Raw genomic sequence first — 24015 nt, 5'->3', positions numbered from 1 at the left:
CGTCGTGCGTGGTGCATAGCATGGACGTGTGGAGCGTGGTGAACGTGCGGACCGTTACATAGCAGGGAGCGGGCAGGGGAGCGAGCACTTGTGGTGTGCATGTGCCGGACAGGCCCTCACTGGCACGCCGCGACACCCGCTAGCACCGGCCTGCACACACCTCACGGCAGCCGGTATGAGCCAAGGTACGAGCCGTCACATTTTGGGCTGGGCCTGTTGCCCGCCGTTCTCGCATGTACCTGTATCATATCTGGCCCACCCCCTGGAGAATTCTCGTTCTCGCCGCCGGCTGAATGTTGGCACTACTTGCGGGATGCTGCACTCCCTCAGTCCCTCTCTTCCAATGGGGCGGCTGCTGCAGCGTCGCCATTCATTATCAGGCAGCACGCGTTTTACTCAAGAAGCAGAGCGGTGAGCATTTGGCCAAGTTCATAGGCGCTTTTGCCCACAATACCCCCAGCCGCATGGATGATATGGGCCCAAGCATAACCAGCGCCGCGTCGGGGCTATTACCTTCACGCAGACACGCTTCGTATGAACCGTGGAGGAACGGCACGCCTCCTGCAGACCCACAACATTCAAGCCAGCGCATCGTAAGGATCACGCAGGCCAAACGTGGTGGCGTTCCCGCCCCTCCGGGGCCAACCCACCCAAAACCTGTACATTGCGAACACCGGCGCATAGTCCACACACCTTGCAAAGAAGGCATGAATGGGCACGCATTACACACCAAAGCCATCAACCTGCCAGCAGAACCCAAACGTGGCGTGCTGCATGCCCGCACCCGGCAACTCTTGAATACACTATCTGCTTGCGTCAGTACGCACGTCCACCGAGCCGACCACCCAGTACAACTCTGTGCCCCCCAACCCACACCCGTAATTGCGCACCCATCCCATACAACGCAGTCGGTAACAGCACACACGCAGCCCCACTTTCAGACGCCAGGGCCGCCAGCACCAGTACGTTCGTAGCCGCATTCCGCATCGTCGCCATCGCCTCATCGGCCCGCCAGCGGGTTGGTCAACACGCCCGTGTGAGCCCCGGCGTATGCCGGCGGTGGCGGCGGTGGTGGCGGCGGCGGCGCAGCGCCGTGCGACCAGCCATCCCCGTGCGCGATAGGGAAGGGCCGCGTCTGGTAGACCGCGGAGCTGCCTGAGGCTGCAGGCGGCCCCTCCACCTCGGCGGCTGCCACCTTGAGGCCCAGCGCACGTGCGAAGAACTGCCGTCGGCACAGCGAGCGCACCTACAGGGCAGAAAGGCAGGGAGCGCGGCGAGAAAGAGATGATGCTAATGATGGCGTTTGATCGCTGTGCTTCAGGCTGGTCCTGATGGAGGCCCGGCATGCCACTGCAAAATCACGTCTCGGTCCCCTCCTCCGCCCACTTCATCAGGCGTGCCTCGACTGCACCAGCGCCAGCGGTTTGGTGTGGTGTTCATGCTTCGCTAATGCCCGCTAGTCGGTACACTCATCCCCTCCCAACCTGCAGCCCGCTCCCTCCGCCTGCCCCTCACCTGCTTGAGGTATGCGTCCAGCGCAATCTGGCCGGTCTGCAGCAGCCGGTCCAGAGCCAGGATGGCGTCCTCCAAAGCCAGGTCCTGGGCCTGTGGAGGAGCGAGGGGGTTGACACAAAGCGGAAGATGAGCTACACCAGTGACGTGCTTTGATGTGGGGCGAGAAGGCCCTTATGTAACTGTGTGCGCTGCCGCCCACTCTCGCGCCGTGCCTGCCTGCGTCCTCGCCTCACATGCACCCCTGCCCTCGACACGCCTCCTTCCCTCCACCTTACACACACCTGCGTCTCCATGCCCTGCCTGCAGCGCTCGTCCGCGGGCAGCAGCAGGGAGGACACGGGCACGGTCTCCGGGTCGTAGGCGGCTGCCAGGGGCTCGTTGCGGTCCAGCCAGCCCTAGGGCGCGGAGAGAGAGAGAGAGGGAGAGAGAGAGAGAGAGAGGGAGCAGGAGGAGGCATGGGTCACCGAGCAGGGACCAGGGCCATTCTTTGGGCGTAATGCTGGGAGCCACGAGGTGCAGTGGTGTTGAGTGGCGCATTGTAAACGCCGCCTTCAGTGCCGTTGTAGCCATCAACCGCCTCTGCGCTACCATGCACCGCACACGTTACCTCTACTCAGGCTACTGGGCACAAACCCCGGAACCCATAATACTGGTCATGCCACATCACGCGCCCCCCCGGCCACCCCCACCTGCAGCGCCTTGTTCTTGGCCGCCAGCTCCGATACCAGCTGCTCCGTGCCCATGCGCTGAGCCGTCAGCGAGTCGTGCTGCGCACCGGGGGGCAGCGGCCAAAACCAGAAGATGACAGGAGCGGGTTAGCAGCACGAGGCATGAGGGTGGGCAGGCGAGCTTGGAGCAAGGGTCTGGCATGCACGCGCCTGCTGCCTGTACGGTGACCATTTCGACGTCCGTCCCACGGACGCCCCAGCCCCCCACCCCACAATCGTTTCCCTCCACGGTCTGCACACGGCTTCTCACCGCAGCCTGCAGCCTCGCCCGCCGCTCCGACAGCTGTGACTGCGTCTCAACGGCCTTGGCCGTCTCCTCCTGTGCGTGGTCGCTGAAACGCCGCGCGAGGCTCTTGAGCTGCCCGCTCAGCGCCTCAATGGCTAGGTGCCGGAAGTGCACCTCCAATTCCGCCTTGTCAACAGACGGCCGCGGCGGTTCCGCCGGGGGCGGCGGGGGTGGCGGCGGTGGCGGGATGGCAGGGCCCGACATGGACCCTGGCGGCGGCGGCCCCGGAGGTGGCGGCGGCGGGGGTTGCTGTTGCTGCTGCTGGTTACCGCCACCAAAGAGCCCGCCGAAGATCAGGCCGCCCAGGCCGAAGCCAGAGGGCCCCGGCGGCGGTGGGCCCACCGGCGGCGGCGGCGGAGGAGGACCGGAAGAGGAGGCCACCGCCCCGTATGGCACAGGCCCGCCCGGCCCCGGCCCGGGCCCCGCGCCACCCCAGCCTGGCCCCGGCCGCTGCCCGGGCGCTGGCCCCGGCGTGGAGTTGGGCGTGTTGCCAACAGAGGGTGTGGCGTAGGGCGTAAGGTTTCCGGTCGCGCCGCCCACCGCTGGGTAGTGCTGGTTGGGGTACCCGTTGCTCAGGGCCCCGCCAGTGCTGCTGCTGCTGCTGCTAGAGGGACCCGGGCCCGCGCCGCTGGCGCCGTGTGAGGGCGGCGGCGGGGGTATGGGGTAGCCCGGCGGCGGCGGCTGCGCCCCCGGGTGCCCCCCTGAGCTGCTGCTGCCGGCGGCCGCGACAGGCGGCGCCACATAGCCCGCTGGCTTGGTGTACAGCGGCGGCTCGTTGCCAAACACCTGTGTGCGTGTGCGCGTACGTGGGCGTGTCAGGGCAGCTGCAGCGGGCGCGTGTACGTGGGGGTGTACACGGGCGTGTATCTGGGCGTGCCAAAGCAGCTGCAGTGCCCCACATAGCGTCACCTGAAACCCACGGCCCCCAACCAGCCCCCCAACCACCCTGCCCACCCAACCTGCCCACCCGCCCACCTGCGACATCTCCAGCACCACGTCCACCAGGTTGGAGCTGGGGAACAGCCAGGAGCGCAGCAGGGGGGTGGCCACCTGGCCGCTGGGGTTCACGAAGGCGCTGGGCCGGATGATCATGTTTGCGGTGGGCACCACAAACACCTGGCGGGGCGAGCGGGGCGGCGGGGTGCACGTGTGGTTGAATGTGTGGGGCGTGTGGGACCGGAGGAAAGCGGGCCCCAACTGCCAGCAGTCGTTCCTCCTCGACCGTACAAGACGTTATGACTCGTAGGGCCTGTGTGATGCCATGCTGCTGCACTGAAGGTCCTAGCCCGCCAAGCCGCCGGAGCGTCCAGACCAGACCCGGCTAGGTGTGATCTGCCCCTTGCTGACCTGCGGAGGGTTGTAGGGGTACCGCTCCGCCAGCCACATCAGGATGGGGATATTGTACTTGGCGCCCTGTGTCCGTGGGTGAGCCGTTGCAGGATGCGACAGACGTCAAAGACTGGAGGCCGGGGGGTCGGAAGGCAGCAAGTCAGGTTGAAGCAGGCGGATTGCCGCCCAACGATCGACACGCAACGAGCAAGGGCTCACCTGGTAATGGATTGGCATCGTGCCCTCCACTTTAAGCACGTTGAGCAACCTGAGCAAAGGCCAGCGTGATGGAGCGTCAAACCCGCACTGTTTGCCATCGGTCAGGCCTCGGTCGCAAGGCGCAGCACGACCGAACGTACCTGCCATCATTGCTATGATATTCGCTAAGCTTTGCTGTTAGTGTCGGAAAGACCTGTGGAATCGCGGCGCAGGAGTGCAGGTCGGTCAGCTTCTTTGCCTTGACTGCCAGCATCTAAACCAGGACCGGATTCCACGGTTGCTTTTTCATATGGCCCATCGCACCTTCTGCAGCTCGGATACATGGTCTCGCACGTTCCACTTGACCGCCTCGTCGTAAGGCACGGCCGTAGGCCCTCGCTGGGAAAGAACCGAAGTCAAATAGTCTAGCACAGAGTTCGACATCCTCAAAATAGCCTAGAGCAAGGCTAGGTGGTAGGCATCTTCTCGCCCTAGTTCATCGTAGCTGCGCGAAGCAGTGCGCGAAGGTCGCCCGCTCAACGCCGTTAGCTTGCAGTAAGCTGGCTTAAGCAGTATTGTGCGGAGGGATATAGCTCAAGGCAAGGCGGGAAGTAATGGACGCAGGTGGGGCCGTGGGGGGCAAAGTTTGTGGGCGGGAACATGGGCGATCTGCACGGTGCCACACCATTCCACGGGTGGGGTGGGCAGCACCGGTCGCTTCGTGCCTGTAAGCACATGGATTGCAGCTGGCATATGTCACAGGCTTAGCTTACAGCCCGCAATACTACCCTATGTGCACCCCCGCCCCTGGCTCGCAACCCTCAGCCTGCCTCAGACCCTTTGCGCCCAGGGCCAGGGGATACCACCCGATACCACTGCCCGCATGCTGCTTGACCGCATTCAGCCTGCAGGCACTCATGGCCCGTGGTCCGTAGACTGCGCCAACAAACTTCGGCACCTGCTGCTACGACCTTCGTCTGTGCATTACCACACATGTCCCCAAAGGTGCATCTCAACCCCCGCCCGCTCGCCTGTTGTGTCAGAAGTCAGAACAGGTAGCGGGGCCAGCCTTCCGGCGCCACCAAGTTTTTGCCATCGGGGCCACCCAGGAACAGCACCCTCCTTTTGAAATGCTTCTGCGGCTCCTAGGCGGAGCTGTGTGTGGGAGTGGTAGGGGCGGGAAACGAGAATGGGCGAGGAGACGTGGGAGACGGCACGTGCGTGTCCCTTGTCATAACACTGCGCACCTACCTGCTGCAACTCAGCGCGCAGCGGGTTGCGTAGTGAGGGACGGTATGTACATAACTGCGCCATGTGATGCTGTGGACCGCTGTGGTACCGTACTGTGGCTGGACGGTCGCAGCGCGAAGGCGCGGGCGTGGGAAGCGCGTATTGACGTCGTCTCACAGGTGCCTTACACCTTCAGGAGCCATGCCCATTCCGTGCCGGGTCTGGACTGAATGTCTGAATCGTGCTGACCCGCCCGCTCATCTTGGTTGTGCGAGTGACCCCGCCGGGCAAACTGGACTGGCTGACGTGCCAACCTTGCATGGGGCGGCCCATACACCCGCCCAGGCGCCCCATCGTCCCGGCCAAGGGCCTCCCCTGGTCACAGCATCGCAGATTGCCAGCCCGCCAATCATACCGGTAGTTGGTGACGCGCTCACCAAGACATCATCCCCGTTCGTGGTTTTCCCCACCATGACACAGCCGACCCCTACCTCATGGCACGGTGTGGCCCGGCTGGGTCGGCACCAAGGCGCCGGGTGTTTGGGCCTGGCGCCCCTGCGATGGCCACGACTGGCTTTATAATATGTTAAGTCAGGCCATTAATCAAGTCAGACGCTTGGTCAAGTCGGGTGGCCTGGCTCACAGTCCGATTGAATGCGGCGGGCTGAGCGCTGATGCGTGACCGGGTGCCACCTCCTCAGCCCCACCAGCAAGATGGCTGGGTCCGAGTGCTGGCCGCGAAAGGTAGCGGCATGGCTGCTGCGGCCCACTGCTCAGTACAGCGGCGCCCGTACAGCGCCCGTACAGCGGCGCCCGGGACATTGCTGCAAGCACTGCAAGGGTCGTCCAGCGTATCCAGCACGTCGGTATCCAGCTCACCCCAAGGCGCACCGCAAGTTCCATTGCCGCTACCCCAAATGCCATTGTTATCGTCAACAAAACCGCAGCGGCAGGACTCACATACATCGCTAACGCCTGCAACTGTGCCGTGCGTGACGAGGTGCGGGTGCGCGCGGGAGGGGAAGGAGGGGGGTTGGGGCAGGTCGGTGGCATACGTGACATGGGACCAGACCCGTTTCCAAGCGAGCCCAACTTTGTCGACAGCCCTTGGGTCTTGCATAACGCGTTCAGTATGCGAGTGTTACATAGAGGACATATAACGATGCAATAGCCGTAGGGACGCGAAACATAAACGGGCGATCGGTCACAACTCCAGAGCCTCCCGCCCAGCGGGCGAGGGTTAGAGTTTTACTGATCTAGCTGTGAAGATGGCGGGCCGCGGGAGAGCCGCCACGCTGCCAGCATGGATGACCAGTGAGTGCGCCGAGCGAGCTCATGGCGCGCCTGCCGGTCGCGCAAGCGAGCATCCGCCTTCTTTGTCTCACAATACGATGATACGGGAATAGAATCATGACTGGGCGGCGCTCGCTGGGCTCAACGTTCTTGGCACATTCCGCAAGTGGTGGTCTCGTGCTATCGGCACAGAGCCTGCTTGGTGCTTACACATGCCTCATACATGGGTATCTGCACTTGAGCGTTCACCAGTCTCCTCGGCAAGGACGGCGTCGACCGCACGCGTTCACTCAGTCGCTGTGTAACGTACCGGTGTCACGCTGCAGGTGGGAGTGCTCCGGCTCCTGGAGCGCCAGGGGGGGCGCCGGTGCCAGCGCCTTCGGTAAGTACTGGATGCGGCACGGCTTCTTTAGGCACGGGTTGTCAAGGGACGCCGGCGCACCGGCGTGGAGTGCCAGATCGGAAAGAGTGCGTGGATAGGCCGGCTGACCTCATCAGTAGGCACTAGCCACGACGTTTCGCGTGACTGGGTTGCGGCTTGCAGACGCACGCAATCATTCGCATTCTCATCTCAATACCTCGTGCCTGCTCTTCTGCCTCTGCAGCCCGGCCCGGGAGCTCCTGGCGCACCACCCTTCGGTGCGCCGCATGGCGGCCACCCTCCGCCAGTGAGCACCGGCTGGGTGTGCGGGAACCCAACCGCCAGCACGGGGACACCCCGACATGCGCGGACTCGTGACCGGCATTGAAGCAGGTTTATGGGGGATATGCTAAGGTCCTGTGCGTGCTAGCTGTAACGCTGTCGTGCTATGCCGCGCAGGGCTCCCACATGCACTCCGGGCCGCCAAGTGGGGGCGCCGGGCCGCCCCAGCACCTGCCGCCGCCGCCGGGGTCAGGGCCGCCGCCGGGCGGGATGCAGGGGCCAGGGGGCCAGGGCGGCGCGCCGCCGGGGCAAGGGCCCCCCATGCAGGGGCCGCCAGGTGGGCTGCCGCCGCCCGGCAGCCTGCCGCCGCCGCCGGGCGCCGCGCCGGGCGGCGGCCCTCCTCCGCCGCACATGCTGCCGCCGCCGCCAGGAATGATGGTACGGCCGCCGGCGCCGGGCGGGCCAGGCGCGCCGCCACCGGGTTGGCAGCCAGGCATGGGGCCGCCGCCACCAGGCATGGGCTTCCCGCCGCCGGGCACGCACCTGCCGCCGCCGGGCATGGGCCTGCCGCCGCCAGGCTGGCAGCCGGGCATGGGGGCGCCGCCGCCGGGTATGGGGCTGCCGCCGCCGCCGGCGGGTTGGCACCCAGGCATGGGGCAGCCGCCGGGCTACCCACCACGGCCCGGCTTTCCTCCTCCCGGCATGGCGCCTCCGGGCTTTCCTTCGGGCATGGCGCCGCCGCCGGGAATGCACCAGGGAATGCACCCGGGAATGCACCCGGGAATGCCCGGAATGCCGGGGCTGCCGCTGCCACCGGGCGGTCCAGGCGGCCCGCAGCAGCAGCAGCAGCAGCAGCAGCTGCCGGCGGGTCAGCCGCCGGCTGGCCCCGGCGCGGGCGCGCCCGCGCCCTCCTCCGCAGGCCCTGCGGGCGCCTCCACACCGGGGGCTGCTGGGGGCGGCGGAGCCCCCGGGGGGCCTGGGGCGGGGGTGGGGGGCGGCGGCGGCGGTCCCGCCAAGGAGTGGACGGAGCACACGGCGCCTGACGGCCGCAAGTACTACTACAACGCCAAGACCAAGCAGAGTAGCTGGGAGAAGCCGGACGAGCTGCTGAGCGGGGCGGTGAGAGCTGGGGCTGTGAGCGCTGGGGCCTTGAGCGTCTGCTCTTTGCCTGTTCCCACTGCCTTATCGTAGCCTCGCAACCTCCTAACCCCTTACCCCCACACCGCCATCAAGCGACTAACCATGCCTGGACTCCCCGCTTGCCCCCAGGAGAAGACGGACGCGCCGGCCTGGAAGGAGTACACGGCTCCGGACGGGCGCAAGTACTACTACAACAAGGCAACCAAGGAGAGCAGGTGGGCTCAAGCGAGGAGTCTTGGGCTCCTTAGCTCCTAGCTGTGTGATGACGCTGTTTACTTTGCGCATTTGCATGTCGTGGCGCTTTCCCCTTGCGATTTCCTAACGCACGCCGCCGCTCCTCCTTCTCCAACACCGTATGGTATGGCTGCAGGTGGACCATGCCCGAGGAAATGAAGGCGGCGGCGGCGGGAGGTGGTGGCGGCGGCGCGGGTGCCGGCGCCGCGCCCAAGTCTGCTGGCGGTGTGCAGGTGGTGTCGTTGACGGGGGCGAGTGGCGCAGCAGCGGCGGCAGCCGCGGCTCCGGCGGGCGGCGGCGGCGACAGCCGGTCTTCGCCGTCGGGCGCGGACGGTCCGTCGGCGTCGGCTCAGTCGGGCGAGCCTAAGAACTACAACTTTGCAACGAAGGTGGGCACGGAATGGGATGGCGTGTGGCGGCATGTGCGCTTGCAGCACGGGATTGAGTTGCGTCGGGTTTAGTGCTGCGCATGGCTGGCAATGCGGCAACCCAGGCATCCAACCCCTAGCCAGAGACGGCTCCTGTGCATGACGCAATGCGCAACATGTCGTTGCCTCACTCATGCCAATCTTGCTGTGTCACTCCTTGCCCTCTTATCGTCTACTCATCTGTCGTTCATCATCACGACACCAGGAGGAGGCCAAGGACTGTTTCAAGGAGCTGCTGGCGGCGGTGGGCTGCCGCAGCGACTGGAGCTGGGAGCAGGCCATGAGGCACATCGTCAACGATCCGCGGTGAGCAGGATGGTGGGGAGGGCAAATGGAGGGGGGAGCAGGGGGGGAGGGAGGAGGGAGGAAGATGGTGGGGAGGGGGGCTGGGGAGAATGCGGAGGGGGAAGTACTGGGGGGAGGAGCAGACCGGCTGTTGTCGCTCCATGGAGGCATCATCGCTGCACCCCGTCATGTACCCGCTGACAAAAATTTGTTTCGACTCCCCGCCCCTCCGCAAACCTAATAAATGCGTCATGCATGCACGGCTGTTCCTCCCCGCAGCTACTCCGCGCTCAAGTCCCTGGGCGAGCGCAAGCAGACCTTCAACGAGTACGTGCAGGCGCGCCGCAACGAGGAGCGAGAGGAGGAGCGGCGGCGGCAGCGCCAGGCGCGGGAGGACTTCACGGCCATGCTCATGTCCAGTGACGAGCTCAAGGTGGGCAGGCGCGGGCTGTGTTGCTTCACTTGCTTGTCTAAGTGTTTGCCAGGAAACGACGAGCTCGCGCCAGCCCATGTGTTGGGCCATTGGGTACTCACTGAAACGTCGGACGGAGCCCGTGTGTGTATGTGCATGTGTATGATCACACAATCACCAAGTATCTCAAACATGACACGCCCTGCCGTGTTGCCCACGTCCGCTCTGCCCCGCAGACCACGCACCCCTTCCGCCGCGCGCGCGAGCTGTTTGAGTCGGACGCCCGCTGGAAGGCGGTGCCGGAGCGCGAGCGCGAGGAGCTGTTTCACGACGCACAGAGGGAGCGCGACAAGCGGGACAAGGAGGAGCGCCGCCAGGTGGGGGGAGGGGAGGCCGGGGTGGGGTGGGGAGCGGGTGTGGGGGATTGGGTGTGGGATGTGGGGAAGTGGGGATGTGGGTATGGGGAGTGGGTATGGGGAGCGGGTGGGGGAGTGGGTGGAGAGAGCGGGAATTGGGAAATGGGGCGTGGGATGTGTGTGTTTGCGTGGGGAGGTGGGGGCATTTGCGTGAGCCCAATGAATAAGTTCCGTAGGGGGTGCAGCGGGTTCAGTCTTACGAGACATATGATTTGTGTACTGCTTGTAGTTCCAGTATCCCAAAGGCACTATAACTGCCCCAACACCAGAACCAGAGAGCATCGCTTGTGTACCGCCCTGGTCAGCCACATTGCTTGGACGTTGACCCACTCCCCAACTCCACCACCACGTCACCACACTCCAACACCCCGACACCGCAAACACTGTCCGCCACAGGAGCGCAAGCGGCGTGCGGGCGCCTTCCGTGACCTCCTCGAACGCGAGGGAGTCAAACAGGGCGCCGAGTGGAGGAAGGTGAGGGGGGGAGCAGCCATTATTGTGGAGAGCGGAGTGATTAAATAACGAGTATGAAGTGCCGACGTCTGGGGTTGAGGTCAGAGGCGTCGGGCGGATTGTTGGAAATACAAGGCGCGGGAGAGGATGGTGGCGCGGGCGCCAGGGTGGGTTGGCGAGCTGATTCGTCTACTGTTGCCTTTCGCACACTCGAACCCCTGCTCACGCCGCTCATGTCGACTGATGGTGTGCGCTAGTCCAAGAACTATCCGACGCACGCATGCCCACGCGTTTCCGTCCCCCCAACAATCGCACACGCTTGCACGCACGCTCGCGCGCACACGCACGGCCGCTCAGGTGTCGAAGCGGCTTGAGGGCGAGGACGAGTACGAGGCGCTGGACAAGGTGGAGCGGCTGGAGGTGTTCCAGGTGAGGAGCCTGTGTGTGGCTACACGGTACTTGGCGCCACGTGCCCGTGTGTGTGTTTATTTGGGCACAGCGCTGTACGGTCACACAGCCACACAGCCCATGGCGTTTCGCAGCGTCATCTGGTCAGATGGCCTCTCCTGCGGGCACCGCCCTCGTCACGATCTGTCGGAGGTCCTTCACCTGACGTGTCCCTTCTTTCATCCTACGTGTGCCCCCCCTCGCCCCCTCAGGAGTACATGAAGGACATGGAGCGGCGCGAGAAGGAGGACAAGGAGCGCGAGCGCGAGGAGCGCAAGCGGCAGGAGCGCAAGGCGCGAGACGCGTTTAAGGAGCTGCTGAAGAAGCACAGGTGCGCGCGAGGGGGGCCCAGTCGGCTTCTGGTATTTTGTGTGTGTGTGTGTGTGTGTGTGTGTGTGTGTGTGTGTGTGTGTGTGTGTGTGTGTGTGTGTGTGTGTGTGTGTGTGTGTGTGTGTGTGTGTGTGTGTGTCACGTTGACCTCTTACCACACAACCCTTTTGTGGTTTGAAGACACCGACCCGCCGTCTCCCTCCACCCCCACATCTGACGTATGTGTCCTCTGTGCGCATGTTAGTGTGTGTCATAAAAAAAGAAACGAATCGCCCGATGTGTGGTTGTGTTTGTTTCCCCCCAGGGATGAGGGCCTGATCGGACTGCGCAGCCGCTGGAAGGAGTACGTGGACGCCGCCGCACTGACCGGCGAGGAGGCCTACCGGGCGGTGGAGGCCAACAGCAGCGGCAGCAGGCCCAAGGTGTGCATGCGCGTGTGCGTGCGTGCACGTGTGTGCGTGTGGGTGTGCGTGTGTGTATGTGGTTTGTAGGCACAAGGCCCGGAGCAAAGCGTGACCGTGTACTGCGTGCAAACCACACGTGCGTACTTCATCGCGCTCACCTTGCAGCGCCGCCCCTTCCCCAGTTGCCTCTGTTCTCCATGAACGGCTACCCTGTCAAACCTCTAAACGTCATTGTTGGACATTTCAAACTCCGCACTCGCTGCACCTGATGCTCCACTTCGTTCCGTAAGTGCGCAAAGTTAACTACTCCCGGCTTGCAACCCCCCTACTCTCTTCAGGAGCTGTTTGAGGATGTGGTGGAGGACATGGAGGAGGAGTACGACAAGAGCATCAAGGTGCGAGGCAGGGGCTGGGGCTGCTCCCGCCGCTCCTGCTGATACTAGAGGGCGTGGGCGTGCTGTGATAGGTGTAGGGAATGGTGCCTTCAACCATACAGTCGCGCTAGTTTGGAAACACTGCCTTCTCCTCAGCTTCAGACCCCGCCCTTGATCCAACTCAATCCACCTCAATCCAATGAATTCCGCTTCTTCCTCATGCTCCCCTTGTCCCGCGTGGGATTAACCGTTCCCCCCTCTCGCCCCGCGCAGCCCTTCTTCAAGGCGCTGCTGAAGGCCGCGCCCGCCGACTTCGCGCTCACGCCCACCACCACCTACGAGGCCACCGAGGAGGCGCTGGCGGCGGCGGCGGCGGGGGAGGGCGCCGAGCCCGACGCTGCCACCCGCCTCAACAGCCTGCTGCCCACCTACAAGTGAGCGGAAGAGCGAGCAACTATCTATCACGTTGAATCGTCTTAGATGCAAATGCACTCTGTCAATGAGCAACCACGATTGCCTGCTGCTAGTCTAAATCAGTGGGCAACGGGATCCAGCAGCCCGTGCTTGTTAAAATCCTAACGGGTTCCGCGACACAGTCCACCCAACTGCCCAACTACCCCCTTACCTCACCTCCACCCACCGCTACCCAAGTTGTTGATTAGTGCATTACCGGTGAACACACGCGCCTTAGCACCTCTACCACAAACACACCCGCCCCCCGCAGGCGCTGCTTCTGGGAGGACGCGGTGGCCAAGGCGCGCAGCCGCGAGGCCGAGGAGGCGGAGCGGCGGCGGCGCGCGCGCGACAAGCTGGCCAGCTACATGCGGCACGCGCGGCCGGTGGTGCGCGAGGACAGCGCCTGGGAGCAGTGGCTGGCGGAGCACGAGCGCGAGCCGGAGGTCCGGGCGGTGGGTGCTGAGGGGGGTGCTGGGGGGGGGGGGTGCTGAGGAGGGTGCTGAGGGGCTGCTGGGGGTGGTGGGTGCAGGTTGGAATGGGGTGGTGAGGGGTGGTGCTGTACATGGGTACAGGTGACGAAAGGGCGGCTGAAGGGGGAAACAAGTTCCCCCCGACAGGGGTCGGCATGGCCGGGCCGGGGTCAGCAGCTGTGGACTGGACCCGACTTCGGAGCCACCACCCTGGCAGGCCATTGGATCATTACGGGTACCGCCAAAGTGGCACGCATCGCTGCACACCAACAATTCTGCCTTGCTAACATTGCCTCTCCCTCTCTTGCTTTGCCGCACATGTGTCCGTGCCCGCATCGCAGCTGTCGCTGGATGAGGCCCGCGCGGTGTTTGATGAGGTGCAGGCGCGCGCGCGCCGCAAGGCCGAGGCCGCGCACAGCGACGACGACAGCGGCGGCGGCGGCGGCAGCCGGCGGCGGCGCGGCAGCCGCAGTGACGATGAGGACGGCTATGACGGCGGGCGCAGCAAGAAGAGCCACAAGGAGAAAAAGAGCTCCAAGCGGTGAGAGCTGGGTGGCATGTGGGCGGAGGGGAGGGCGTGTGTGCGTGCGGCTGCGGCAGCGAGTGGTGTGGGTCATGATGGGCGCCTTCTAGCTCCGCTCTTAGTGCGCCGGTGCGTGCCGGCACCACGTCTGTACCATCTGCTGCGGTGCCGCCTGACCTAGGCCACCCAACCTTACACGTCCCGCACACGGCTGACTACAGCTAACTCCACCCTGTGCCCCCTGCCCGCCGCTTCCCTTTCCTCCAGGCACGACCGCAGCGACGACGACGATGAGCCGGTCAAGTCCAAGAAGCACAAGAAGGACAAAGACAAGGACAAGGACAGAGAGCGGGAGCGCTCGGAGCGCGCCGGCGGAGGCAGCCGCGGCCCGCCGCCGCCACAGCCGCCGCCGCCGGCTGAGGATTCGGATCGTGACAGCGGCGAGATCCGGGAGTGAGGCGGGTGGATCCTGGATTCAGTTGATGGCGCCGTACGGCCTCGGTGAGTGCGGCCGGGAGCTGTTGCTAGGTGTGGGTTCAGGGTTGGTGGGGGGTCCAAAGGCGGTTTGCGGGTCTTTGCCAGGCATCGTTTCCAGTTCTCGTTGCTCCCGACCGTTGCACTGTGTGTTCACGCGTTGATTCGTTCCGTATTCCGCTTCGTTTTTCATTCCAAAATTCCAATATTCCATGTCGTGCGTGTGCAGGGATGCGCTGCGGTGCGATGGTGGATGAGAGGAGGCAACGGACGCCTGCGGCTGGAGGCGTGGAGATGTGGCCAGGCGCGCGGCGCGCTGGCGCGGCGGCGGGCGCTACCGACTCGACTGGCGAGGGGTAAAGCGACGTCGGGAGTGGCGGGGAATTGCGGAAGTTGGCAGTTGCACGGGGGCAGCCGCAATGGCAGGGCCAGTGGCGGGCACGCGAGTGCCACCGCTGCTTGCTCACTGCCCTGTCGTGGCGTGCCCTTTTGCAAGAGTTGTACGGGACACGTGTGAGCCCATGGGGGTTTCGGGCTTGGGGACAGAGCGGGCGGGCGGGCTGGGGCAGTGCCATGCACACTGGGCGCACGGCGCTTGACGCCGCGCGTCTGTTGAAAAGGATTGCCCCGGGCGGGAACGCCTGGGCCTCGGTAGGATCGGGCATGCTGGAATCAACTTTGAATAGGGGCCGTGTGACTAACACCGGAGTCCGGGAGCTGACACACCAGGTCATTGAGGGGCGGGTGTACGTGTGCGTGGGGTCAGTACGGCCGGCAATGGGCTTCGGCATAAGGCGTGCGGCACTCCCAGAGGCACCACTGCCGTTGCGGCTGGTGGTGAGCCACCTACAACCGCCTGGCTGAGGCCCCAATGCACGCTTGCCGCACCACTGCCCTGGCATTACTGCACCGTACATGCACACAGATGCAACCTGTGCTGTGATACTTTGTGCTAATGTAACATGGAGATTCCCTTGAGTACTACTACTGTCAACATCCCTTGACGCACACGGTGTGCCCCTGCGTGGATGGACACGGAGCCAGCCCGACGTCCGGACGTAAGAGCGCCCATCCACAGCATGGTCACTTGGTGAGTCTCTGGTGTCATGTCAAGATTCACACCTTCGCCTGGGATACCAGGACAACTTCCGCGACATGCACGAAGGCATGCACAAAACTTCGACCGAAGTCGCCCTAGTCGCCCATTACGGTGCTCACATAAGCGGATATTATCTGTATGCTCTAGTCAGCTCCGGGGGTCCACCTGCGAGAAGAAAACTTCGTCGCCGCCACCAAACCCTTTCTTCCACAACCCATAATTTCCGGCGGCTTGATCGCTATTCTATTAAAGATTCATCACAATTTATCATGCAGCGTTCTTTGGGGTTGTATTTGCGCTCGCGTCGAAAGGACACGAGAAGAATTGGCGCGCCCCACGCCGAGGCACAGGCTCGCACAGCACCCTGTAAACAACACGTGCATTCTGGTTTGTATCATTAAGGCAGTTTGATAGATCTCGGAGCGTTCGGGGTGGGTGGCGCAGTCCATGGTTCAGACTGTCCCGCTAGGTTGGCACGGTGTTGCGTCATGAGTCTGCTGTGTACTGTATTTGACATATTGACTCATGATGTGTGCGCGAGTGGGAGGCCAAGGGCCGGCGGCCGCTGCTGGAGGGCGATGCAGGGCTTCGGTCACGGGGGGCCGGGCGCGGTGGCGCTGAGCGGGCTGAGGGCAAGCGCCCCCCGCCGCTTTTCATGTGGGCATGCTTAGTATTTGACATGTTGATTGGTGCGGCCGGGGGTGCAATTGGCGCTGGTAGCTCGCAGGCTGGTGGAGGGCATGAGGCCCGAACCCACCATCAGTAAGCTGTGTGGGTACATAAGGTGACATGAATGCCTGTTTGGGCATGACCGTACTTGAACAGGATCTGTTCTATAGGTCATACACCTGTCTGTGTTCTTCAACTCAGACAAGTTCCTCAACCCAGACGAAGACATGCAGCCCCGGCGCCTGAGCGCTACGTATGACCACTGTGGCCGTGCCGCTGGCACGGACGCGTGGTTCTGGATGAACGTCCCGCCGAGACCATTCCACCGGCAGGGATGGTGCTCGGGGCATTCAGATGGGTTTTGCCTCCGCCTACATGACGCGTGGGCCGCACAGCACGTACGACGCAGGTGCGCAGAGGTGGTGTGATGCAACAGCAGGTGGGTCCGAAAGCCATTGTGCATGGGTTCTGTGGTGCATGAAGTGCGTGGGCTGGGGCAGGGCCAGCACGGCCATGGGGCCGTGTGCAACCACGCACGCTGTAAGCTTAGGCCCGGTGTATTCCAAATACATAGGCCTCAATCGCTGTTGTTGGTGAAACAATGATGTGCACGATGCAATCAAGGCGCAAATGGATGGGCACCCTGGCGGCGTGATCGTGGCGGCGTATGCGTATGCGGCCTTACTCCCAAAATTGACGCGGACAGCTCGCTCCATCCTGCAACGTGCGCCCCCTCCCTGTCCGACAGATCGCACTCGTGATAACCCAGCGGCCCTGTCCTTGCACACGCAACACTGCCAGGTGCATCTCGGCTACGCCATATGTATGTCACCTCGAAGGGAAGACAGGCGTCTGCGGGGCGGGAGGGCATCAGCACAGCACCAGCCATTGCACCAGCGCAGCAGCGCACTCAGCTCTGCCTCACCTCAAGGACTGCCGGGGCGTTCCGATGGATGAACATTTTACGCACCCGCACTACCCCAGACTACCCGTCCTCACTACCCCAGGCTACGGTATCCACCCTCCATAAACCAGCCAGCCCAGGCTACCCACCCTCAATACCCAGACTACCCACCCGCTTTTATAGTCAAACTGTAACATTGATGCGAGCACATAAGGCGGCGCAAATCATGCCCCCTCATTTGCAAGACACGCACACACCTGCTGGCCGCAAGCGCGCCACCAACGACTGCAGCAAGCACGCCACTCAGCCCGCGTGACGCGCTACCCGGTTCGCATCGAAATGTACAGTTTGCCAGCAGTGAATTAAGTTGCCCCGCGTACAGGGCCCCTGCGTGCGGCTTGAGAGTAGCAGCATGCGGTTCCCGTAACAGTCCTGCTGGTGCTTGAACGAGTCAAAGAAAGCGCCAGCCTGGATCGGACCGTACTAGACCGCCTGTTGACTTCACAAACAGCATCTACGTACACCCCCACTACCCCTACCCAGCATCTTGATGGGGCTCACGTGGATATGCAGTTAGGATGCATGTCACCCTGCGTGTCAGTGACATTGCCGTGCCGCAGTCGCATTGGCCCGCAAAGGCGCGCATCGATACCAGCAATAGCTCCAAGCAACAACGAGCCATCGTCCCAGTAGCAGCAGGGTCCGCGCCACATCTGGCATGGCAGCCGGGCGAGTCGCATTCCGTTGGCACCACGCGCACGCACACAATCCTGCAGACGTGCCCGGTGTTTCTCAACACCGTCCCCCCCCTTCGGCCGATGTGCCAACTGACAGTCTACTGCACGCCCGCACGCGCATGAGTCAGGCCGCACCGCAGTAATAGCACCTATCTACTCACATAGCCATGGACCGCAGTGGCACTTCAGAACCAGGAAACGGCCCTTGTGAGGGCTCTGAAGATCCTGAAGTGCGCATGTTCCGCCCCCAGCCCCAATAGGGTGTCCTTAGCCCCAGTAGCTGCAGCCACAGCTCCTCCACAGCCGCTCCTCTGGGCGTCTCCAGGCGCCTCTGTAATGCTGGCCTCTACTGGCGCTCATCTTCTCCTTCTCCAGCTGCACCTGCCTTCTCCACCTGCACGCCCCGCTTAGCCAGCCAGCGCTGCATGTCCTCAAGCAGCCGGTCGCGCACAGGCAGGCCCTCGCGCCGTATCTGGGGAGGAAGGTGGAGTGGGGGCAGGGGGTCGATCGTAAGCCCGTATCCAGGGGTTGGGGCTTGTTTGTACCAGCAGCAGGAGGTGGCAGCAAGAGTCAGTAACAGCGGGGGCAGAAGCGGTCGGGGGCAGCGCGCTTAGGGGTTTGCAGCAGCTGAGCAGGAGGGGAAAGCGGCGGTGTAGCCGGATGGCAAGAAGGGGAACCGAGGCACGATGTGGCTGCGAGGACGCCTGCGTCAGTGCATCCGCTGCGCGCTCCCGCACGCCCCGCTCGGCTGCACCCAGCCGTACGCACCCGCCCCCCCGCATACAACACACACACACACACACACCACACACACACACATTAACACAACACACACACACACACATACACACCTGGGCGTACAGCGACCGCACGCCGCCCACGTCCTCTCCCCGCCGCAGCACCTTGCTCAGCTCGGCAGCAGCCTGGGTCGGGGTATTGGGGTGAGGGGTTGGGGGTGGATTTGGGGGGGGGGGGTGGATTTGGTGTGGGGGCTGATCGACCTAATGGTTGGTCTTTTCACCTCAGGACCACGTGAACAATGCTGACATCAAGAAGTGTGCCACGCTGGTGCGGCACACGCACACACACTCACACGTTTTGCGATTCCCAATCCTCGTACGTCCTAACACACACACGATCCACACGCGTCCTGCAAACCCGGCAAACACACACTTACGTCGGCGCTGTTGGCGCCGCGCAGCGCGGCCTCCTTGTCGTACATGCGGCTCACCACCTCCACCTGTGACGGCAGTACCGCAGTACGGCAGTACGGCAGCATTGGCCAAACGTGTGGGGACACGAGAGAGCATTGGGAGTTGGGAGGCCGCGCACCAAGGTACGTGTTGCGCTGCTGAGCCCAAGCCCCATTCGCTGGACACGATGCCCCCCAAATACGTGGTCCCATCACCGCATACTGTGAAACAGCCAGTTGCCATGCGCGTTACGTCACGATACTTAGACGTTTGTGAAAGAAACGCCTGAAATTGCCACTAAATTAGTGCCTTCTGGTATAGTTAGGGCCACTCAACACGTTCCACCTCCCACCTGTAGGTCCATGTCGCCGTCTGCCGCCGCCACCTTGCGCATGAGTGTGGGGATGAGGTCCTTGTTGAGCGTCAGGTGCAGGACCTGCAGGAGAGGTGGTTGACGGGTGTGTGTGAGGGGGCGGAGGGCGTGTGATGGCAGGGAGGATTGAGACATGCTGATACCGTACACGCACACACACACACACACGCACGCACGCACGCAAATAGACACACGCCCACACGTACGCACGCACGCACGCACGCAAATAGACACACACAGATGCACGCACGCACCTCCCTCCGCTCCAGCAGTTCCTCTGCGATCTCGGGAGCCCCCGACTCCGCACACGCCTGCGGGGGTCGCGGCGGTTGCGGGGGTCATGCAACTTCGAACACGCGGCCGCGTGTCGAGCCGTCCAGCTTTGGACCCACTCGCCGGGTTGAAGCGCCGTCGCCACCTCAGCAAACCCTGGCACGCCCCTCGTGCTCGTGTCCACCCCGCCCGCCCCCATCTCCACTCGCCCGCACCTGTGCCAGCTTGTACGCGGTCTGGCCGTACCCGCTGGTGGACCAGTCCCAGCCGCCCGCCTCGCGTGCCGCCGCGTCAGCCAGCAGCAGCGCCAGCGCCGCGTCAGCCTGCGGGCGGGGGGCGGGTACCTTAATCCAAATACAACCAAATCAAGATCCAGAAGAGGGGACCCAGAAGGGGGTTACGGGGGCCGGGTTGAGGGGGTAGGAACGGCCGTGCGTGAAAGCACGAGTGGAGTGGAGAGCGGTGGGTGAGGTGATGCGGGGCTGTGAAGGTAGGGGCACCACGGCTTCGGCACGGGCGTCTGCCCAGTGCCGTGTGTTCCTCTTGCTCGCACGCCCATGGGACCAACATGCGCGTGCCCGAGCTCCCGGCTGCTACTCCGCTGCTGCCAACCCCTGCTGGCGCCTCCCCTGCTCCCGGCCCCTGCCACTGCCTCCGCTGCTGCTCCCGGCCCTTGCCACCGCCTCCACTGCTGCCGCCCCCTGCCGCCGCCTGCCCCGCTGCTGCCACGCCCTGCCCACCTGCCGTGGGGAGTATATGTGGCCGAACAGCCGCTCCCACGTGTCCGGGCCTGCAGGCGCATTGCACACGATGCGGGGTGACGGGATGGCCAAAGCGGGCGGGGGGCAGCGTGACTGCCGCGCGCGTCGTGGCAGGGTCACACGGGGGCAAGGCTTCGGCCTTGGGTTTGGGAAGGCCGTACGCCGTACGAGCAGTGGCAGTGCTAACATGACAGGCCGAGCGCTTGTGGCATGCGCCGTGGTCGGCACCTACCCACACCAAATGCTCTCCCCACCCCTGCCGCCCTGCCCCTCTCCCCCGCCCTGAGCCCGTCACTTCAGACAGCCTTTCGCGCAGGGCCCGGCGCAAGATGCGTGCACGCGCACGCTACAGTGCTGTGATACCCTTACATACTGTGTCCATGCGCACCCATACCCACGTATGATGAGGCCCTTTTGCGTCTGTGCCGTGAGGTGCTCGTGCATGGTTTCAAAGGGGTCCTGGTTCTCCTGCCCGCCGCCGCTCCTGCCGGTCGCCAGGACGCGGGTCAACGACGACGTAGGCCGGTCAACGCCTGCATCCGCAGGCCCCTCGTTCTCATACACATCGTCTTCATCATCTTCATCGTCATCGTACACGCGGCGAGGCGGAGGCGGGCCACTGCGGCGAGGGGGCGCCTGGCGGCTGCCGCCGCGGCCACCCCCACGGCCGCCGCCCCGACCGCCGCGGCCCCCGCTAGGCCGCGAGCGCCCCCGGCCCCGGCCACCCTCAGACCTTGACCCTGGCCCGCCTGCATGTAGAAGTGCGTGACGGGTTGACTGGCGACAGTGGTGGGCTTGGTGGTAGCCCCCGTGTGTGTGTCTCAGCTCGGGGGGCTTGCCTGGGGCCTCCGAGTTGACACCTCCGCCCGGAACCCTTTTCAAATACCGTAGGTCCCATACTGCGTCAAATTCATTCTGCGAGCTCACTTGAATATGCTATGCACAACATGCAGGGTCGACGGGACATCGCAAGGGCTGACGCGCCGACTCTAGCTGCGCCGAGCGCCCGCATGGTGGGCCCGGGACGTAGTCCGCCGTGGCAATTGAAAATTGAATTTGCTTCTTTGCAGGTGAGTTTTGTAATTGTGCCGTGGGGGATTGAGGAATTGTCTTCACAAGGCTTCTGCTGGCAAATGTGTTTGCTTGTGTCTTGTGACGCAGTAGTTACAAGTGTGAGTTGCAGCTAATTCGTGGAAGTGTTTCAACGATACCGTTCGATTCAACAAAAGACAAGAATGCACTGGCGGGGGCTGTGCAGATGTGCCGACGCGCACGGAATTCCGCAGCGCCGCCGTCACCACGCTGCCCCCCGCCACCCGCCCATCGCAATCAGCATCCCACCCAGCGTCGCCCCCCCCCCGACACACACAACATCCACAGTCCGTGGCGGCTTCCGTTTTGTGCAAGCTGTGCACGTCGTCGTCCTGCCGCTTCAAGTTTCACAGCTCCCCGGCCCAAGCCCGGCCTGAATCCAGGACCAGCAAGCAAGCGCCCGCATCCAACTCTGGTAGTTCTCACTACCTCCCTGGTAAAGCAAAACCTGCCCTTGATTCCCTGGAGCAGGAGTCTGCCGGTCAAAATAGGTAGCACGCTCAAAGGGATTCAAACGAGAGCACCAGCAAGCAAGCTCTTGTCGCCGTCTCTGTCGTGTCTTCCGAGGATTCCAACCACACCTGGTCTTGGAGCGGCCCATACTTAGCCGGCCATTGCTTACTTTGCCCCATGGCTTCGGTAGCTCGTCATTACAACAAAGATACCAGCGCACATAAGCACTTAGCCTGGCCGCTGATCAACCCCACCATGGCTCCTGCGACGCCTCCTGCGACGCCTGCGGCAACAGCCAGTGCGGGCGCCAGCACCAGCACCACCACCACCACCAACGGCAGCGGCGCGCCGCTGCGCTACTGCGACGATCTGCGGGCGCCGCTGACGACGGCGGTGGGGCCGCAGCCGCATGCGCCCATGCACCAGGTCGAGTGGCGGAAGGTGCGCGTAAGAGGCGGCAGTGCGTCGGACAGCGGTTCATGGGTAGCGGCGGGAGGCAGGGACCGCATGTGGGCACGCGTGCGGCCACACGGCGAGCCAAAGCTCGTAACGGGAAGGGGATGGCCTATATTGGTGTGTGGTGTACGGAGACGGAGGTAGCCAGGGGTGTGGCAGGGCGGCAAAGGGAGCGGCGCCGCTGCAGCAGGAGGGTGCCAGGCATGCGGTGCAACATTCACACCAGCTAACATTTCTCTGAACAAGGATACCGAAGATGATTTAAGACTAGCAATGCGAAGTCGAGGAAGCCAGCGAGCTCAGAAGTTGGAGACGCCTGGAGAAGGTCAAGGATGTCCGTAGGAGGCCACGAGGCTCAGGTCCACACGCGCCCTGCCTTGGGCCCCTGTGCAGGTGATGGCAGGGGACCCGGTGGAGATCAACCCCTCCATTGGTAACGGCTTCAAGGTGTGTGCGTGCACAGCATGTGCGCGCGTGTGCGCGCTGGTCCGGTCCCGATGCCTTCCATTCTCTTCTGAGAACTCTGCTGCCGTTGACCTGTTGCACCCCTGGTTTTGCCCCTTGGCTTGCAACCGCACACAAACGAGCTTTGACTCACCCCAACGGCTGCCCCGCACCCACGCGCTGCTGGACGCCGCGCTGCAGGTGATGAGTGTGGAGGAGTGGAGCCGGCGCTGGAAGCGCAACGACGACTTCCCCCACTGCCTGGCGCCCGGATGCGGCGGCGCCGACACGCGGGAGCACTACTTCACTCAGACCTGGTGCAGGTGTGTGTGTGTGTGTGTGTGTGTGTGTGTGTGTGTGTGTGTGTGTGTGTGTGTGTGTGTGTGTGTGTGTGTGTGTGTTGACATGACATTGTGTCCGTGCGTGCAGCACCTGTTTGATCACCCGGGCCTTGCGCACAGCGGACCACCCCACGCGCGCGCTTACTTGCCTTCGTGTATGCTTAACTTCTGTGGGCGGTGGCGTTTGCTTAGATTGCGTTCCATTGGGCGGGCCGTGCACGTACCCATCTCCCACACCGCCGCGTACACACTTGAGCACTTGCACCTACTGCGTTTCGGGCAGCCATCGCGACTCACCCAATCACGCGCACTGCCCAGCCCACCGCACCTGCCCCATACGGCCATACCTCCCATATGCAACAGGGGCAAGCGGCTCTGGGCCTCTGAGTCGCTGTGCATGGCCTGCCACGCCTTCTCCTTCCGCTCCTACGCCGACCCCGACTTCAAGACGCCCGAGCAGTACGAGAAGGAGGTGAGCGCAGGCGGGTGCGAGGAAGGAAGAGAGTGTAACGGTATGTGTGTTTGGGGGATTATGTGTGGTGGTGCCGTGGTGGTGCTGGGTATTAGAATGGGGCAGGGACGGGGCGCCAGGGGGGCTGCGGCGCGCTCTAGCGTTTAGCCTCCCCAGTCCCCACCTGACTCACTTTGCGTCTTGTCCCTTCCGCTTCCCCGTGTCTCGCCCGTACTACCTGCAACTATCTTCATCATCTCTGAACCATTTCAGCTGTGGGAGGAAATGGCGGCTGCAGGGCGCCGCTGATCAGCCCGGCAGGTTCGGCGCGTGGCGATGTTGCGCGCATCTGGGTGACGACCACCTGCGATGGCGTGGTGAGGCCACCCCGGAGGCAGAAGGCAGGACGGGGCACCCAAGAGGCACCCAAGAGGCACCCAAGAAGCGGGACGGCACGAACGGACGTGAGCATCACCTTGTAGCCACACATACACAACATGGCTTGTGCTCTCTGGCACATCTGGCAGAACGGGGCTGCGACCAGGGCCAGGCATTCCCGCCGTTGACGACAGGGGTGCCCTGGTGGACCACGCCGATGGACCGCTGTCGTCGAACCCAGCGCTGCATTATTAGCACGTTACAGGGCATTGGACGTGTGTGGGCCGCCAGCGGGCTTCAGCTTGGAGGCATAAGGGTCAGGG

General features: G+C 63.7%; 5 protein-coding genes across 6 annotated transcripts; 3 read left to right on the top strand and 2 right to left on the bottom strand.

Annotated features, from left to right (window-relative positions):
* Positions 1–42: 42 nt before the first annotated feature.
* CHLRE_07g351050v5 (uncharacterized protein) lies at positions 43–4674 on the bottom strand. Its single transcript, XM_043064563.1, has 10 exons — positions 4381–4674; positions 4218–4270; positions 4078–4126; positions 3877–3942; positions 3505–3645; positions 2494–3315; positions 2205–2282; positions 1797–1910; positions 1516–1605; positions 43–1246 (listed from the first exon to the last, which is right to left on the bottom strand). The coding sequence occupies exons 1-10, from the start codon at positions 4498–4500 to the stop codon at positions 1001–1003; spliced, it is 1779 nt and encodes a 592-aa protein (XP_042923131.1). The 5' UTR covers positions 4501–4674; the 3' UTR covers positions 43–1000.
* A 1704-nt stretch (positions 4675–6378) lies between these two features.
* CHLRE_07g351000v5 (uncharacterized protein) lies at positions 6379–15041 on the top strand. The gene is made up of 20 exons (XM_043064562.1): positions 6379–6600; positions 6906–6961; positions 7185–7247; positions 7400–7559; positions 7653–8341; positions 8492–8577; positions 8733–8985; positions 9230–9330; positions 9589–9742; positions 9958–10098; positions 10534–10611; positions 10948–11019; positions 11250–11368; positions 11672–11789; positions 12110–12166; positions 12419–12579; positions 12870–13053; positions 13413–13612; positions 13862–14095; positions 14298–15041. Exons 1-19 carry the CDS (start codon positions 6555–6557, stop codon positions 14049–14051), a joined length of 2928 nt encoding a protein of 975 aa, XP_042923130.1. The 5' UTR covers positions 6379–6554; the 3' UTR covers positions 14052–14095; positions 14298–15041.
* Positions 15042–15178: 137 nt separating this feature from the next.
* On the top strand, positions 15179–16198 carry CHLRE_07g350976v5 (uncharacterized protein). The gene has a single exon (XM_043064561.1). It carries the CDS (start codon positions 15656–15658, stop codon positions 15836–15838), a length of 183 nt encoding a protein of 60 aa, XP_042923129.1. The 5' UTR covers positions 15179–15655; the 3' UTR covers positions 15839–16198.
* Positions 16199–16376: 178 nt separating this feature from the next.
* On the bottom strand, positions 16377–21288 carry CHLRE_07g350950v5 (uncharacterized protein). 2 transcript variants are annotated; one of them, XM_043064560.1, is made up of 9 exons: positions 21005–21288; positions 20476–20826; positions 20057–20106; positions 19532–19639; positions 19298–19354; positions 19023–19106; positions 18655–18717; positions 18329–18400; positions 16377–17949 (listed from the first exon to the last, which is right to left on the bottom strand). In XM_043064560.1, the coding sequence occupies exons 1-9, from the start codon at positions 21024–21026 to the stop codon at positions 17824–17826; spliced, it is 933 nt and encodes a 310-aa protein (XP_042923128.1). In that variant the 5' UTR covers positions 21027–21288; the 3' UTR covers positions 16377–17823. The 2 variants fall into 2 exon arrangements, with proteins under 2 accessions (XP_042923128.1, XP_042923127.1); XM_043064559.1 differs by having other exon boundaries at positions 16517–17949.
* A 210-nt stretch (positions 21289–21498) lies between these two features.
* Positions 21499–24013, top strand: CHLRE_07g350926v5 (uncharacterized protein). Its single transcript, XM_001692550.3, has 5 exons — positions 21499–22063; positions 22472–22525; positions 22724–22845; positions 23227–23335; positions 23588–24013. Exons 1-5 carry the CDS (start codon positions 21878–21880, stop codon positions 23621–23623), a joined length of 507 nt encoding a protein of 168 aa, XP_001692602.1. The 5' UTR covers positions 21499–21877; the 3' UTR covers positions 23624–24013.
* The last annotated feature ends 2 nt before the right edge of the window (positions 24014–24015 follow it).

This window comes from Chlamydomonas reinhardtii, chromosome 7 (assembly GCF_000002595.2).
Source record: "Chlamydomonas reinhardtii strain CC-503 cw92 mt+ chromosome 7, whole genome shotgun sequence".
Lineage (NCBI taxonomy): Eukaryota > Viridiplantae > Chlorophyta > Chlorophyceae > Chlamydomonadales > Chlamydomonadaceae > Chlamydomonas > Chlamydomonas reinhardtii.
Note: the sequence above shows the minus strand (reverse complement) of the source record. Positions and strands in the feature narration are given on the sequence as shown.

Bases quoted from the DNA above. Each gene is read 5' to 3' on its own strand.
- CHLRE_07g351050v5 (XM_043064563.1), bottom strand. From the start codon at position 4,500: ATGTCGAACTCTGTGCTAGACTATTTGACTTCGGTTCTTTCCCAGCGA. The intron at 4,271-4,380 runs GTGCGATGGGCC...GCGATTCCACAG, and splicing joins ATGTATCCGAGCTGCAGAAG to GTCTTTCCGACACTAACAGC. The intron at 2,283-2,493 runs GTGAGAAGCCGT...CCCGGTGCGCAG, and splicing joins GGGCGAGGCTGCAGGCTGCG to CACGACTCGCTGACGGCTCA.
- CHLRE_07g351000v5 (XM_043064562.1), top strand. From the start codon at position 6,555: ATGGCGGGCCGCGGGAGAGCCGCCACGCTGCCAGCATGGATGACCA. The intron at 6,962-7,184 runs GTAAGTACTGGA...CTGCCTCTGCAG, and splicing joins CGCCGGTGCCAGCGCCTTCG to CCCGGCCCGGGAGCTCCTGG. The intron at 7,248-7,399 runs GTGAGCACCGGC...TATGCCGCGCAG, and splicing joins ATGGCGGCCACCCTCCGCCA to GGCTCCCACATGCACTCCGG.
- CHLRE_07g350926v5 (XM_001692550.3), top strand. From the start codon at position 21,878: ATGGCTCCTGCGACGCCTCCTGCGACGCCTGCGGCAACAGCCAGTGCG. The intron at 22,526-22,723 runs GTGTGTGCGTGC...GCCGCGCTGCAG, and splicing joins CCATTGGTAACGGCTTCAAG to GTGATGAGTGTGGAGGAGTG. The intron at 23,336-23,587 runs GTGAGCGCAGGC...GAACCATTTCAG, and splicing joins CCGAGCAGTACGAGAAGGAG to CTGTGGGAGGAAATGGCGGC.
- CHLRE_07g350976v5 (XM_043064561.1), top strand. From the start codon at position 15,656: ATGAGTCTGCTGTGTACTGTATTTGACATATTGACTCATGATGTGTGC.
- CHLRE_07g350950v5 (XM_043064560.1), bottom strand. From the start codon at position 21,026: ATGTTGTGCATAGCATATTCAA. The intron at 18,718-19,022 runs GTGGGAGGTGGA...CTGCCGTCACAG, and splicing joins ACGGCGACATGGACCTACAG to GTGGAGGTGGTGAGCCGCAT. The intron at 17,950-18,328 runs GTGTGTATGTGT...CTTCCTCCCCAG, and splicing joins TGCGGTCGCTGTACGCCCAG to ATACGGCGCGAGGGCCTGCC.